This window comes from Propithecus coquereli, unplaced genomic scaffold (genome assembly GCF_000956105.1).
Source record: "Propithecus coquereli isolate 6110/MARCELLA unplaced genomic scaffold, Pcoq_1.0 Scaffold29, whole genome shotgun sequence".
Taxonomy (NCBI): domain Eukaryota; kingdom Metazoa; phylum Chordata; class Mammalia; order Primates; family Indriidae; genus Propithecus; species Propithecus coquereli.
This window is the reverse complement of record NW_012148507.1, coordinates 8,619,833-8,635,205: the sequence shown is the minus strand read 5'-3', so window position 1 is coordinate 8,635,205 and position 15,373 is coordinate 8,619,833. Positions and strand designations below refer to the sequence as shown.

General features: G+C 41.0%; 1 protein-coding gene across 1 annotated transcript in view; it reads right to left on the bottom strand.

Moving 5' to 3' along the window:
* The window catches only part of GSR (glutathione reductase), a 54,667-nt gene that overhangs the window by 34,668 nt on the left and 4,626 nt on the right, over positions 1-15,373 (bottom strand). Inside the window, exon 2 of the mRNA XM_012648555.1 lies at positions 3,495-3,521. Within this exon, the coding sequence (XP_012504009.1) occupies positions 3,495-3,521 (27 nt within the window). The remainder of the gene's footprint in view (positions 1-3,494; positions 3,522-15,373) is intronic.

The window sequence follows — 15,373 nt, the reverse complement described above, 5'->3', positions numbered from 1 at the left end:
GCTCTTATCAGGATGTATGTAACTACACCACTGGAATTTAAAGGTTCAACACATCTCTTACAGAATGTAGCTGTAGGGACCAAGGTCCTTGGACCATCTAAAGGTTCACTGAAAAATCACTGCCACGAGGCAGATCGATTAACTGGAGAAAAGGCATACAAGTTTTTCTAACGTGCATACACATACTTGTAAGTACCTAGAATTGGCAAATTCACTGAGACAGAAAGTAGAATAGAGGTACTCAGGGGCTGGGAGGAGAGAGGAATGAAGGGTTATTGTTTAATGGGTAGAGTTCAGAATGAAGACCCAAAGATACAGGGGAAATTGTCCACTTTTATGTTTAGGTTCAACAAAGTGTGGACAGCTGTGTAGACATATGATTGGACAAAAGGGCATGATCTGATGCTGACAGACTGAGTGGGGGAACCCAGCCAGGCCTGTCTGTCTAGATTATTCGTGGCCTCTCTGAGCAACATCCTTCCTTCTGGGTGTGGGGCAGGACCCTCTCTGGAATGGGGGTCTCATGCCCTGCAAACAAGTAGGTCAGATGCTTTCCTTATGGCCTGTTTTTACATGGAATAATTTTAGGTTTTTTTGTTTGTTTTGTTTTTAATCCATTTAATATTTTCAAAAATTTTAGGTTTTATGGCTGGCTTGAGGGAAAAGGGGTTCTGGTTTTTATGACCCACCTTGGGCAAGAGGGATTCTAGTTTCCATGGCCAGCTTCAGGGAAGAACGGGACTGAGAGGCAGGAGGGTTACAGAAAAACTTCTGCTTCTAAGGCCTTCATTCTGGGGTACTGTTTTCTGAGCTCCAGTATAGGCTACAATCTGTAGAGGTCGTATCCACTAACTGATCATCACGATAACGGAGTTCAAATTGGCATCGAGAACTCTAGACGACAAACTACCATTTTCCTTTGTCGGACGATCTTTAAATTCCATTTTTCCTTAGATGCCTTCTTTGTACCTGTCTCCCTTTATGCCTAAAGATGAATATATGGATGACTCTGCTAGATTTTTTTAAATCAAGGTGAAATTCATGTAACATAGAATTAACCATTTTATCTGCTTGCTCTTTACCTTAATGCAGATGAAAGATTTATCAGAACCACAAATAAATTGTGTTATGTTAATAAACATCACTTTACCGCATATCCCCACGAGGTTAACATATCTATTCACTCCCAATTCGCACTATGTGTAATGCTATGGCATTAAACAACTGCACTGGGCGTTTAGGCCCAGAGCTCATCAAGGTGGTAGGCACCAAGCACGCCCGTCCTTCTGGTTCCTTCTCTCCTGCTACCTCACTCTACTCCTCTGGCAGGGGAGTTACTCTTGGCTTCAGTCTGTTCTACAAAATAAGAAGCAATTACCAACTGACCCTCGAGAGTGCAAAGCACTTTGAAATCAGTAGAGCCCTATGAAAATATAAGATAAATGTCTACCACATGTGATCAGAAGGAGTAGGTAAAATAATATATGAGACAAAATATTTCAGATTCAGCTTTCTATGCAGTATTAGCTCAGTGGTATTTTTTTTAATATAATAAGGTAGCACCAATCAACACTGAATTTACTATCATAATTGGTTTAAACTACATAAAACCGCCTTACAGTTAATTTGCATAACTCATATAGGCATAATTGCATCACTCCAAGTAGAACAGATTCCAAACAGTAGAACTAAAAGGAAGGAAAATAATTGAGGGAAAATATCCCAAAGGAAAAAAGAAATCTTCCTAAAACAGAAAGAAAAAAAAAAATCTACCTACAAATTTCAGAAAACCTTTCTGGAATTACACTCGGGCATGCGTCGCTAATGAGATTAGGATGTTTGCTTATGTAATACCGAAAAGATGACAATTTAAAATGTAATGTCAGTAACAAAAGGCTGTAAGCTTGGGATTATAACATGTTTTGAGTGTGCATTCAAATGAGGATTAAAATTATTTGCAACTATAAGCAAGAGGCAGCTTTGGATATAGGAGCTGCTGTTTCCTCCTCTTTGTTGAGGGTGAAGAACGTGTTCAAGGCCACCTGCACCACAGATATTAAGACCAAAAAAAGTCACTAATGTGGAAAAGAGAATCCACGAGGCTACAGAACTTAATGGGAATACTTAAGAAGATTCCATTTCCTCATTTGGCTGGGTCTCCCCACTGAGAAAAAACTATCCTGTGATGTAGATGACCAGTCTTAAATTACTGGGCCCAGATATAATCTCAAGCACTCTAAACCAATAAATCATTTTATAAGACAATTCCCTTGCGATGTCAGGTAATCAATTCACTAGCCTGTCTGATCACTCCTGAAGTGACCCAATAATCTTGAATTTCTGGAATAGCAAAGGTGGGACTACTATCCACAAAGGTATCCATCTACTGTACCAAGAAATGTCATTCAAATAACTTGAGAAATACAACCTTAGAGACACCCAAAGTCACATGATACGTGATTTTAAAATGAGTAATTTATAGTGAAGTACACTTCTGTGTTGAAAACCAAAAACTACCACCAGCAAAATAAAATAAACAAAATTCGAACAATAACTTTGACATCTCTTTCCAGGAGAAAAAGCAATGCTTGTTTCCCTGGGAAAAACTGGTTTGGAGGTGCCTTGAAGCAAGGGAAAGACCAGATGGCATGAGGCAAACATCCTAGCTCAGCAGAGTCACCTAGGGTGCTGGGCAGTTGGCCAGGGCCATGTGAGGGAGGAAACTCCATCTGTACCATCATCCACTTAACGTCTTGGTCACATCAGCATTTGGGCTGACGTTGTGTAGAAACGTTATTTCCTGGCTGGATCTCGCTAGTGAGAAAAAGTTACCCTGTGTAGATGGAGGGTGCTTTTCTTTCATGTCGTGACTACAGATATCCTTTGTCGGTCTTCGTTCCCACTAGGCCATCAGAAGTTTGAGGCTACTGTGTTCCATTCCCGGTCACCTCCCCACTGGGCACACCTTGGGAATGCTGTCACTCTGAGAACTTACCTCGTGGTGAAGGTTCAGGATGAATTTCTTTTGCACGTGTGATACAATTAGTGTCCAGGAGCTAATATTTCTGTGGTTATCTCCCCACCTTCATTTCTTTCTAGCTGAAAATGACACTCACTTGCCCAGTCTCCTGCGGGGGTAGCTTAAACCTCACCAGGGTGAGAACATCCTGCCTGGTGCTCCTGGAGCCATCTGAGGCCATGAGAATATTGACTACATACTCAGGATGGCAGGAAACGTGGGAGAAGCCAGGATCCTTCCCGATATCCTCAAGTACTAAGCCAATCTCAGCACCTCCCTGTCATCAGTCTTCTTGATAAGTGATATTAAAAAACATAAACAAAAACCATCCTATTGCTTAAGCCACTTCTAGTGGGTGCTCAGTGCTTTTTTACAGAAAGAATTATAACTGGTATGTTTGGAGATATCCTTATTCTGATCATGATTTACCAAATAGAAAAAGGATTGTGAAGGGAAAGAGAAATAAAAATCCTACCTTTTTGGGTACACATCCAACATTCACCTAGAAAAGAAAAAGGACATACTTTAAGGATACTCAGTTCAAACCATCAAACAAATCTGCAAGAAATATACCCTAAGCATCAAGCAAGGAGACGTCCTTGAGTTCTAAGTCACAATGAACTATTAATAAATTCTATAGTTACTTCCTTTTTTCTATTATAGAATTGGAAAAGATAAGATTATTTTTCTTATGTGATGAAGTTGGGAATTTTACTCATCAGCATGTTCTGAAAAAAAGCAGAGAGAGAGAGCGCAATCAGACCATTTGAGCAGCTGTCTTAGGAAGTTTCTGGGAAATTTCATGTGGAGTAGGTGGATAAACACCTGGGATGGCCACTGAACAAAACCTCTTTGGAAAGCCACATTATTCTTCAGGGCCAAAGGACAATGAACCAAGCAGTGAGATTCATCCACGCCATTAAGTCTTACAGAATTGCTAGAGACAGACCACAAATTTGACTCTTAGCCTTCTGGCAGCCAGTACACAAAAATAAACACAAATAGTTGTAAGACTTCATCAAGCAAAAAGTAACCAGATATTTAACAAAGTAACTATTCATACTGGTGAGGCTAGAGAGAAATTCCTCCCAAGGGTCCTTATACACAAGCTTCAGTGTACATCCTGGTACCTTCATTTTTGTGCACACCTGTTAATTTCCTTTTGACCATTTTCCTAAAACTTCCTTTTAAAAAAAGCTGGATTAAGTAGGACTCTAATTTACAAGGCCTGGAGGGTAAAAATTGTGCACTTGACTGAAGGAATAACCCATTTGGTGTACTCTAGGTGAGGAGCTGCTTACAGAAGAAAAACTAGATTGGTCTCACTTTTTTGAAAGACAAATTATAGACTGTTAGCTCTCTAGACCTGCCAGTGAATGCGTATTTCAGATGCCCTTGAACCTTAGAAATACTGACTGGCAGGCACTGGTGATGTTGCCTTGGCGAATACAATGAAGTTAGGAGACTTAACTATGTATCTGTAAAAAAAAAAAAAAAAATCAGTATGTTCACTCAGAGGGGGTGGGGCAAAAAAATGTTCACTCAAGTCTGTTGACACAGAGTAAAGATTGAATATTTAGAGACTGGTAAATATTCACCAAAAGCATAAAAATATAAGGTATATTGTATGGGACTTGGGATGTTGATTAACCATTAGGAAACAAACTTGAGAAAACCTAAATACAAAATGGCTTTGATTTATAACTACTTCTAAGCATTTTGCCTAAAGAAGTAACCAAGACATAGAAAACCTGAATGCACGGAGATCACGTTATATATAAACACATATATGACTACAGTTATTTTCATCATGCTATTAGTATACAGAAAAACACTTATGGAATAAAAGTGAAAAGGACTAAATACAAAATTACATTTAAAAAAAGAAAAAGTAAAAAGTTGGTAAAGAGTTGAAAGATCGACTATAACCAGTGTTAGCAAACACTTCTCCTTGGGCCCAGCCATTCTACTTTTAGGAATGTACCTAGAGAAATAAGTTTTTTTTGTTTTTTGTTTTCTAGTGGAGGAGAAATAGTTTTACGTTATGCTCATGTGCCCAAAGACGCATGTATAGAGATAGTCCCTGAAGCACAGTCATAATGAACAATAGGAAACAAGTTAACCATCCAACAGCAGGGAAGTTATCAGTTATTTACTTATTTGGCATTGTTTTTCCTGAAAAGAGAGGGGTCACTAGGACACTGATGACTTGCAAAAATTAAATAAAAGAAAAAGAAACAAAGAGTTGGGTCATATACTGCCTAGTTTTAGACTTGGGTTTTTTTAAATGAGATTATGCTACAATAAGAATTCTAAAGGCAACAGAAGCAAGAACTCATGGGATTGAGAAGGGTACAGAAGTTAAGCCTAATAAAATAAAGGATTCGACACCTACGGCAGCATTACAAACACACTACTGAGAAAGTACTTTATATCAAAGTTAGTCAAATACTTGGCACCAGTGTGAAAGCCGGGCCATCTTGGCCCTTAGAAGAAGCATATTCCAAAATCCTTTCTTAAATTGCCTTAAATAATTTTAGAATAATCTATGGCTTTCTACCTAGTCTGCCCTCGCATCTGGCCAGCTGAGGATATGCTATTTCTCAACCCTCAAGCAACCTGACGAAGTTATGGGTATAGATGGAACGAGCCATTTTTAAGGAAGGAGGATGACGGGAGTTTCTGGAAGGTGGCAGAAACCCCATGGGAGGAACAAGCCTCATGCCTTAGTGGGGGGCGATCTTATTATCAAACCTGCCTTTTCCAATTCATTTGGCAGGCAATGCACTTCCCGGTACCTTCAATCCACACCTTCATATCCTGCAGTCTGCAGCTTAAATTCACTGAGAGTCTTCAACTAGGACAGACTCCCAAACCAATTTCCCCCAACACAGAGGTGATTTCAGGATGCTGGATAAATTCACTCTGCTGGTCCTCTGCCACCTTCTCTGGCTTTCCAGGAAACTTTAAAACCAATTCAGGGTGTCATAAAACACTAAATGTTCTGAACCACTCTCATAAATCATCAATTTACTTCTCATGTACATTTGAAGCTATTTTAAAGTTATTCAAGGCAATTAAAAAAAAATTTGGAATATGCTTCTTCTAAGGGCCAAGATAACCTGACTTTCACACTTTCATTCATTCAGAAGTATTGACTGAGCACCCACTTGGGCCAGGCATTATGCAAGCTAAAGCACTAAATGGATACAGTCCCTGCTCTCATGGAGCCCACAGGCCTAGCCAGAGACAGGCTCTCAGCCCATCCCTGAGCAGCGGGTCAGAAAGCAGAGGAAGAGGGTGGTGGAAAACTGTGACCTCGTTGGGCCAGAGAACCTGCCCAGCACAGCACACTTTGGGGCCTAGGGCTCTGGTGGAGAGAATGTCTAGGACCCCGAATTCCGGCAGCTGACCCTGTCCAATTCTGGCAGCTCCTGGAGATAGGCCTCTGGGGGTCTCCACTGGTTTTAGAAACCTGTTTATACTCCAGTACAACATGACTTCACGGCCTCTGACTTGGAAGGGATGCCAAGCACATTTAGTTACCTCCAAAGCTGAGGAAGCCAGGGGTGAAGAGCTGGTACAGTCCTGCTCACCCCTGCCCTCCCTTCTTCAATGATGTGTGCATCAGGTTGTCAGAGCCTCAAGTCAGACAAGACAGACAGGGAGTTTGACTCTGGGCTCTCCCACTTAGTGGTTGTAGCTGGCAAGTTTCCAAATCCCTCTGAGCTCAGTGTCTCATTTCAAAAACTTGGAATGACAGTACTTCCATTATAGAGGTTTTGAAAAGGTTAATGTTACGTAAGTACCTATGTCTAAGTTATGATAGATCTGCCAGTGACACTGACAGCTCTGATATTATTTCTGCAGTCTGCTGGCTCCTGTGTGCACACAGGACATATGGAAAATGGGGGACACTTTCCCCAGGGGGGTCCCTATCTGGAACAGATCAACTGAAGGCAAAGAAGTTTGCCTCCCAGGCTGGGGCACAAGTGTGATGAGTTCTCAGGGCTCTGACTGCCCAGAGGCGCACACGGCTGATAAGACCCTAAGCCTACCAAACTTTCCATCTGGCGGATTCCTTCGAAGCATGTTGGTTTTCCAGGTCGGCCTTAACTACTAATAAGCCAGAGCAAGAGACAACTTTTTCGTGTGCTCTTCAGTAAATTCATCGTCAGGGGACTCTTGTAACTTGGCTTCCCTTTCCAAACTGACGCTACATCTCGGAAAGCTTCCTGTGCCAACCAATCTGATATCCAGAATCTTTCTGTTCAGTGGACCTGCCAGCACTGTCAACAGTGAGGACAGGGAGCCTCTACACAGAGTCCGGTGACACAGGTGACAAAAGTCAGAAGCTTCATCACTTTTCCCAGGGCTTGCCCCTTTACCTTCAATTCTGCCTAGACAGGTACAAACTTCACACTGCCCATGCTGGTGGTAAAATGAGACCTTGCTTAATGTACAACTGTACCTGCCAAGAATGTCACTTGTGCTTAATCATAAGCCTGCTTCCCCTGATCCCCACTCCCATCCTTCACCACAGAGTTGCCTACAGTTTCCTCCTTCCGTCTTCCTTCTTTGCAGCCTAAAACCTAGTTCAAGACCAGGAGGAGAAAGCAGCACGTAGAAAACAGACCGGTCATCATTTGCAAAACAAAACACTATCGATTCATCAACCCATTCTATCAGCAGCAACAGAGTGCGTATCTACTGCGTACAAGACACTGTTCCAGGGGGCTTGGAATGTATTGGTGACCAAAACACAACAGGTCCCTGTCTTTGTAGCATTTCATCAGCTTTATACCAACAGTGGCTAAACAGGATGCTGTCTGGACACATTTAGCCCCATCCCTGGCACATATTAAGTGTTCAACATCCATGTCTCCACCCTTCAAGGCTCTTTTGATTTCAGATAGTTTAGTTTAGGGGGTATTAACCTTGGGAAAGAAAGAAAAAAAAGAAATTCTGTACAAAGCAGAATCTAAAGCAGGGGTGGGGAACCTGTGGCTTTCTAGGTCCTTCAGTGTGGCCTTTTGACTGAATCCAGATTTTATACAACAAATCCTTTTATTAATATATTTTTGTTCATCTTTCATATTTTTATTTTATTTTTAAAATGAACGTATTCAAAATACTAAAGAACAAATAAGTTTCAACGAAATAGTCCTCCCAGATTGACTGCCACAATTAGAACATCAGTAAGTCATAAGGGCTAAATTGACGGCTCCTACACTCATGATTTAGTTCTAACTTTCCCCACCTGACTGGAGCCACTACTGCAGGAGGCTAGGTGGCGAGAGTTTATGAGGGTCAAGAACACCAGTCTGTTATCAGCTTTTGACAATGGCGCACTGAGTTTCTGTTTGAAATGGAATTTGTGAATAGTTGCACAGCTCAACAGTATTTTTAAACTCTGTCTGCGTAACAGTCCATCATGTCAAAGACAACCAAGAGAACACTGAAGGGAGAAAACAGATTTTTTAATGAGGATTGGGAATTGCAGTAGTATCTTGTTTCTGTTAAAGATAAGATGATTTGCTTGCTTTATGATACTGCAATATCGACATTAAAGAAATCCGATGTTCATCAGCATTATAACACTCATAAGGTCCACAAATATTTTAAATTAAAGGGAGAGGCACAAAAGCTTGTATTGCATAATTTAAAAGATGAAAAGCCTGCTGGGCGTGGTGGTTCATGCCTGTAATCCTTAGTACTCTGGGAGGCCTAGGCAGGAGGATCCCTTGAGGCCAGGAGTTTGAGGTTGCAGTGAGCTATGACGACACCACTGCACTCTACTGGGGGTGACAGAAAGAGACGCTATCTCAAAAAAAGAAAAAAGAAAGGAAAAAAAAAGAAAAAGCAAAAATAATTCTTTCAAGCAGCAATAAGATCTGGAAATAATGCTACTGGAGCAACTTATAAAGTAGCTTATATACTCAGGAAAAAAGAGAAGCCATTCAGTGATGTAGAAATTGTAAAAGAATGCATTGTCAAAGTTGTAGAATGCTTAGACCCCGATAATGTTTCAATTGTACAAACAATTTCAAATGTACAAACAATTTCCTCTTTCAAGAAGAACGATAACTGATCGGCAGCAAGAATTAGCCTTCAATTTAACAGAACAACTTCATGCTATACTTCAAAAGGAAAATATATATTATTGAATCGCTTTGAATGAATCAACGGATACTACCGAGTTGGTGCAGGTCTTATACTTCATTTGGGTCATAACAGAAGATTTTCTTTGCTACCAAGAGTTACTCGCTTTGGGCACTCCTACAAATAAAACACAGGGAATAGATATCTTCAATAACTTTCAAGATAAATGTCATGAAAGTGGACTGAATTTGGTAAATTTAGTGAGTGTTATGTACAGACAGTGCAACTTCCATGACAGGGAAACAAGAAGGGTTTTATTGCACAGATTAAAAAAAAGTATTAACAAATCCAGATGCTCTCATTTCTTTTCATTATACCTTGCATCAGCAGAATCTCTGTGCTGAAGCTACTATTTTAAGTGACACTGCAACAATTTCTAAGTATTGCTAACTGTGGATTTGCCTATCATTCTAAAGTGCATTGGCTATTGCAGGGACAGGTATCTCTGTGAGAACAGACAGTTAAATTTCATGAAGAACAGAATCAGCAATGTGAACTATTAAAAGAAGATTTCTATAGGAATGCAGCATTCCTGTGTGATATCATGTCAAATCAAAATGACTTGAATATTTCTTTGCAAGGTAAAGCTAAGTCTATATATGATATGTGACAAAAAAAATCGAAGCATTTCAAAAATAGCTTTTTTCAAAACACTTCGTCAGAAGGAAATTTTGGATGAACATTTTCCCCAGTTAGCAAAGGTCATTGATGAACAGGATGATATGTTCAAATCATTTGAACAATACACAGCTGTTACAGACCTCTTAATTGGAGAATATAAGGAAAGGGTCACTGACTTTGAGAATCATGACAACACACTCAAACTAACATTTTAGCCTCACCTAATTGATATCACCAAGGCTCCTAAAGAACTACAGATGGGGCCCCAGCATGGTGGCTCACACCTGTAATCCTAGCACTCTGGGAGACAGAAGCAGGAGGATTGCTTGAGGTCAGGAGTTCGAGACCAGCCTGAGCAAGAGCGAGACCCTGTCTCTACTAAAAATGGAAAAAATTAGCTGGGCAATGAAAATAGAAACCAAAAATTAGCTGGGCATGGTGGCAAGCACCTGTAGTCCCAGCTACTCTGGAGGCTAAGGCAGGAGGATTGCTTAAGCCCAGGAGTTTGAGGTTGCTGTGAGCTAGGCGGACGCCATGGCACTCATGCTAGCCCAGGCAACAAAGTGAGACTCTGTCTCACAAAAAAAAAAACTGCAGATGGAATTGATTTGAGCTCTCAGCAGATGACATTTTAAAGTCATTGTTTGATGCTAAGAAAGATCCAACTGAAATATTGAAAAATGCAGTAGAATACCCATGCCTTTGGCAACATGCCTGAAAAACACTTTCTTCCTTTTCAACCACTTATTGCTGGGAATCTACATTCTCCTACCTAACCCAAATCAAGACACACTTAAGGTTACAAATGACTGATACCCATCTATCTCTGATGAATGGAACCTGTAGACCTCCATGCTGCAACCAAATACTCCAATGCTTTCTAACAAAAAGCAGACACAACAAAGTCATTAAAAGGTTAGTTAACTTTAAAATTAATAGTTTTCATTTTTTGAAATTATTAAGTACATAAGTTAGATTTTTACAAAATAATGGACATTTAAAAATATATCTCATTGAAGTTTCTTGAATGTGGCCTTTTTGATTACAGCTATATTAATGTGGCCTTCCAACAAAAAAAGGTTTCCCACCTCTGATCTAAAGCAAGAAAATGAACTGATACATTTGCAAGAGGTATTAACAAAGGTTGGAATTAAAATTGTTTTTGCTCAATACTTAGCTAAGCAAAACATTAGATTAACCTGAACCTCCTTGAGTCAGGAATCATCAAACTTAAAAGGACTGTTACTCTGGGGCATCGAGGGGGACCCAGGAAGAGTTCAGTGAGATAAAACTTTTCTGGAATGGCAGTTCTCTCGACCTGATGTTCACTGCAGCGGTATCCGGCCCACTATCACCTGCCCCATGCCCAAAAAAGAAGAGGATCTGGGAACTCACATCCTATTTAATCCCTAATGTTGCAACACTCAGTGAATAAATGGTTATTAAATTGTGACTAACTGGAATCCACTTACAAGTGCTAAAGGTTGTAAGTATTTCCATGTCATTCCTTCAATTTCACCCTACAAGAAAACATTCTGTTGCCACTTTTCAAAGTACGTTTTGTAAAAAAACAGAGACTCTGAGGGATTAAGAGGCAGTCTTTCTTTTCTTAGCCCTGTAGGTTTAGTGGGTTTTGAGGCAGATGGTAAAGCAATGTTATACTAAGACTGGAGCAAAAAATTAAACATCAAGAAAGTAATTAAAAGCCAAATTTCAGCAACAGCATTTGCCTGCTTCGACTAACCCCACACTTTATGAGCAGTCCTTTATTTGGCACTTTGTGAATACAGGTGGGCCCCATTTTATGAAGATCTAAACCCAGGAAACAAATTAATTTTTTGTGTTTGTGGGATACCTGTCAATATTGAAGGAATTAATGACAGAATTCCTTTAAAATGACCTCCTTTTAGTAAATTACATTTAGAAGTGCCATGTCCAGGCTTATGGGGAGACAGACATCATAACATCGAAGTGCACCGTGTCACTTCCAAGTTAGGTTATGATTTATGTGTTGCTGAGTAAAGGTTTTCAGCCTAGACGAACAATGATCTACTGCAGTGGTCCCCAACCTTTTTGGCACCAGGGACCAGTTTCATGGAAGACAATTTTTCCACTGATGGGGGTGGGAGGGTCAGGGGTGGCTGTGGGTGGAGCTCAGGCGGTGATGCCAGTAATGGGAGTGGCTTGGGGGGTTGGGGACCACAGATCTACTGAGCTGCCTGTTTCTCCAGGCTCTTTCAAAACTGTGGCCTCTCCAGTTGGTGCTATGTGACTTAGTGATCAAGAAGGCTTCTGTCACATGATCAACCCTTACTGCCCAACTCTCACTGGTGAGAACTACCTGCCAAACCACAGGAACCTGGTTACTCTTTATCACAGAATCAGTACACTCAGCAAGAACACGTGAGCTCTCACAGGCCCTGGAGCAAGGGAGCAAGGGGAGCGGCAAGTAAGGACGAACTTCTCAAGCTGACTCTACCCAGGTAGGTAGAGCACTGAACCGCAGAGACTAAGCTCCCAGAAGGCTCTAATTCACCTTGGTTTTGGATAACTTTTGCAATTCTCCTTGGTCTACATGTGATCATGAGAGAAGCAATATATTTAACTTTTCAGACACTTTAAAAACTGAATTCAAGGTGGGAGGGGGGGAGGAGGCGATGGGTATATTCACACCTAATGAGTGCAGTGTGCACCATCTGGGGGATGGACACACTTGAAGCTCTGACACAGGTAGGGCAAAGGCAATATATGTAGCCTTTGTATCCCTGTGATATGCTGAAATAAAAAAAATTTAAAAAAAAACAAGCTGAATTCAAGCTGGGCACATCTGTGGTCCCGGCTACTCAGGAAGCTAAGGCTGGAGGATCACTTGGACCTAGCTGTTTGAGGCCGGCCTGCGCAACACAGTGAGATCCTGTCTCTCAAAAAATTTAAAAACTTGAAGTTTTTTAAAAAACTGAATTCAAAGATCATCTATTTTTTCTGCCCTCAGAAATGACTTAATTGCAGTGAGCAGCAAGGAAATTCCAGGGAATAAGAGAAGATTTCTTTCAATTTCCCATTTTTAAAGTCTAATCCAATATACTACCAATTACAATTTTTCTGATACAGAAAAATAAAGACGAATTTAAGTGGAATCATACTGTTAGGTCTACACACAGTTCTTTCTGTGGTTCATCCACTATGCGTTAGTAGTAGTTCTGGCCTCTGTTGCTTCTTGTACTTTGAACACAATATGGGGCAAGGTCATCTCATACCTAAGCTTCTTCCCCTTTTTCCTCAAATGTCTTGAAGTTACAAATTCTATCAAAGAAAAATGAACTCTCAGGTACACCAAGTATCTTAGCTCAAGTTGCTCTAACAAAATACCATCGATCGAGTGGCTTTAAGAAGCCACAGACATTTACTTCTCATAGTTCTGGAAGCTGGGGAGTCCAAGATCAAAGTGCTGGCAGATTCGCTTCCTGGTGAGAGCACTTTTCGTGGCTTTCAGACAGATACCTTCTCTTCCTTCTGGCTGTGTCTTCACATGGCAGAGAGAAAGAGAATTCTGGTGTCTTTTCCTCTTCTGTTAAAGGCACCCATCATGGCACCCCACTCTCATGACCTCATCTAAATTTAACTACCTCTGCAAACCTCCCCTCCAAATACCGTCACGCTGGGGGTTAGGGCTTCAACATACGAATTTGAGGGGGATGGGGGAAACCCAAACATTCAGTGCATAGCACCAATGCACGTCTCTCCTAGGGAGGAGGGCTACTCCGTCATGTCACAGGATGGGGGAAAGCCTCCTGGTAAAGGAAGGCTGAGGAGGAGTCAGAAAACCAAGGTAAGTCACACCATACAGACACCCTCGGAAGGCGTTCTCAGCTGGTTACATCAGAAGCATGAAATTAGAAAATGGAAGGACTCTAGCACCAAACTCATTGTCCTCTGAGCCCCACAATTACTCAGGGTTCACCGGATTCCTTCTGATGCTTCCACTGGGTACGAGTCTTCACACAGTCCCCGCCCCCACAAAACCCCTGGCAATGTGTCTGGCTCGTGTTCCAGAATCACAATGGAGCTTTTAAAAAACACAAGAATCTGGTGCTGGAGGCTGGTCCAAAACAACCACCTCCCATAAACTTTGTTAAACAGCTGACTAAATGAACGAACACAAAACAATGAAAGACACAACAATCCCACCCCCTGTAAATAACCACTGCTAGAGGAAGACTCTCATTTGAACCTTCCGTGTGAGCTCTTCCACCAAACTTTAAACATTTACCAAGCTTTAGAATTAATGTATTTTATTTAGCAGATCTTAAAAGAAACTTCAATTTGGCCTCCCCAAGGGACATCTCACAATAGCATCGTTAACGGCAAAACCGCTTTCGTTGTGTCATTTTCCAGCTCAAAACCCTGCACAGTTCACTGTGCTTCCAGAAACTCCACATTTTTCATTCACCACAACCCACCCATCAGCTTCCCATCTCTTACTTAAAGAGACACCCTTTGCGCCAGTCAAATTTGATTACACAACATATCCTGCTTCTACACCTTTGCCCCAAATCCTTCCCTGTCAAAGAATGACATTCACCTTGTGTGTTCAGAAAGAAATAATCTCCTTCATGAAATTTTCCCATGGTGCCTGAGCAGAAGCGAGAATTCCAAGTCTTCTCCAGATGATATTACTTACAGCAGTTAACACAGACCACTCCACTTTGGGGTTGACTGTCTACATTTGGTCTCCCCTACCATACTGTAAATTTCTTGAAGGGACACTTGGCTTACAAATATTTGTATCTACCCTTGTCTCTCTACCTGCCCCATTCTAAGCACTCAGCACGTAAAATACAAGAAATGAAGAGAGGGACCAATGAAATGATGTCCTTCAGAAAGCCTTGATTTGTCCCTGTACCTGCTTGGAAACCGTTGCACACAAGTTTATCACTGCAACTGTGGACAGCCCACACAACTGGAATCCTTGAACAGATATAAATACACGTCTCATCCACTGGTCATATCTTCTCCAATAATCAACACATGCCTACACCTTTCCTTGTAATTCAAAATGAAAAGCCAGTTTGAAAAGAGCCCTGTGGAATGTCATTAAAATGTTAAGTAGGGGATTTCCCAAAGATATCCCTGCTCAAATGCAGATAAAAGGTGCTACAGCACGATGAGATTGTTATAATAAAATAGGAGACTAAGAAACAGGGCTGAGACCGGATCCAGGGGCCTACAGATTAGATGCAAACGTTAAAATAATAAGCAACCTTCAAACAAAAGCTATCTAGAGAGACCAATAACCAACGGCAAAAATCTGCTTCAACCAGCTTGGCAACTATCTCTGCCACCTTACATAAACTTTGGTTTATTTTATATAACATCATTTACATTATAGTTTAAAAATTCCTCTGCCCTTGAAATCGCCATGACAATTCCAAGGCAACCATATAAAACGTAAATTTTTTAAAAAAATCCAAGTCTAAGAATTACTACCCAAATTCCCAATAAAAGCCAACCCCTTAGCCTTAAATATTCCTCCCCTCAATTAATAAGACTTCCTCCCAGTGCCTGCCTGCT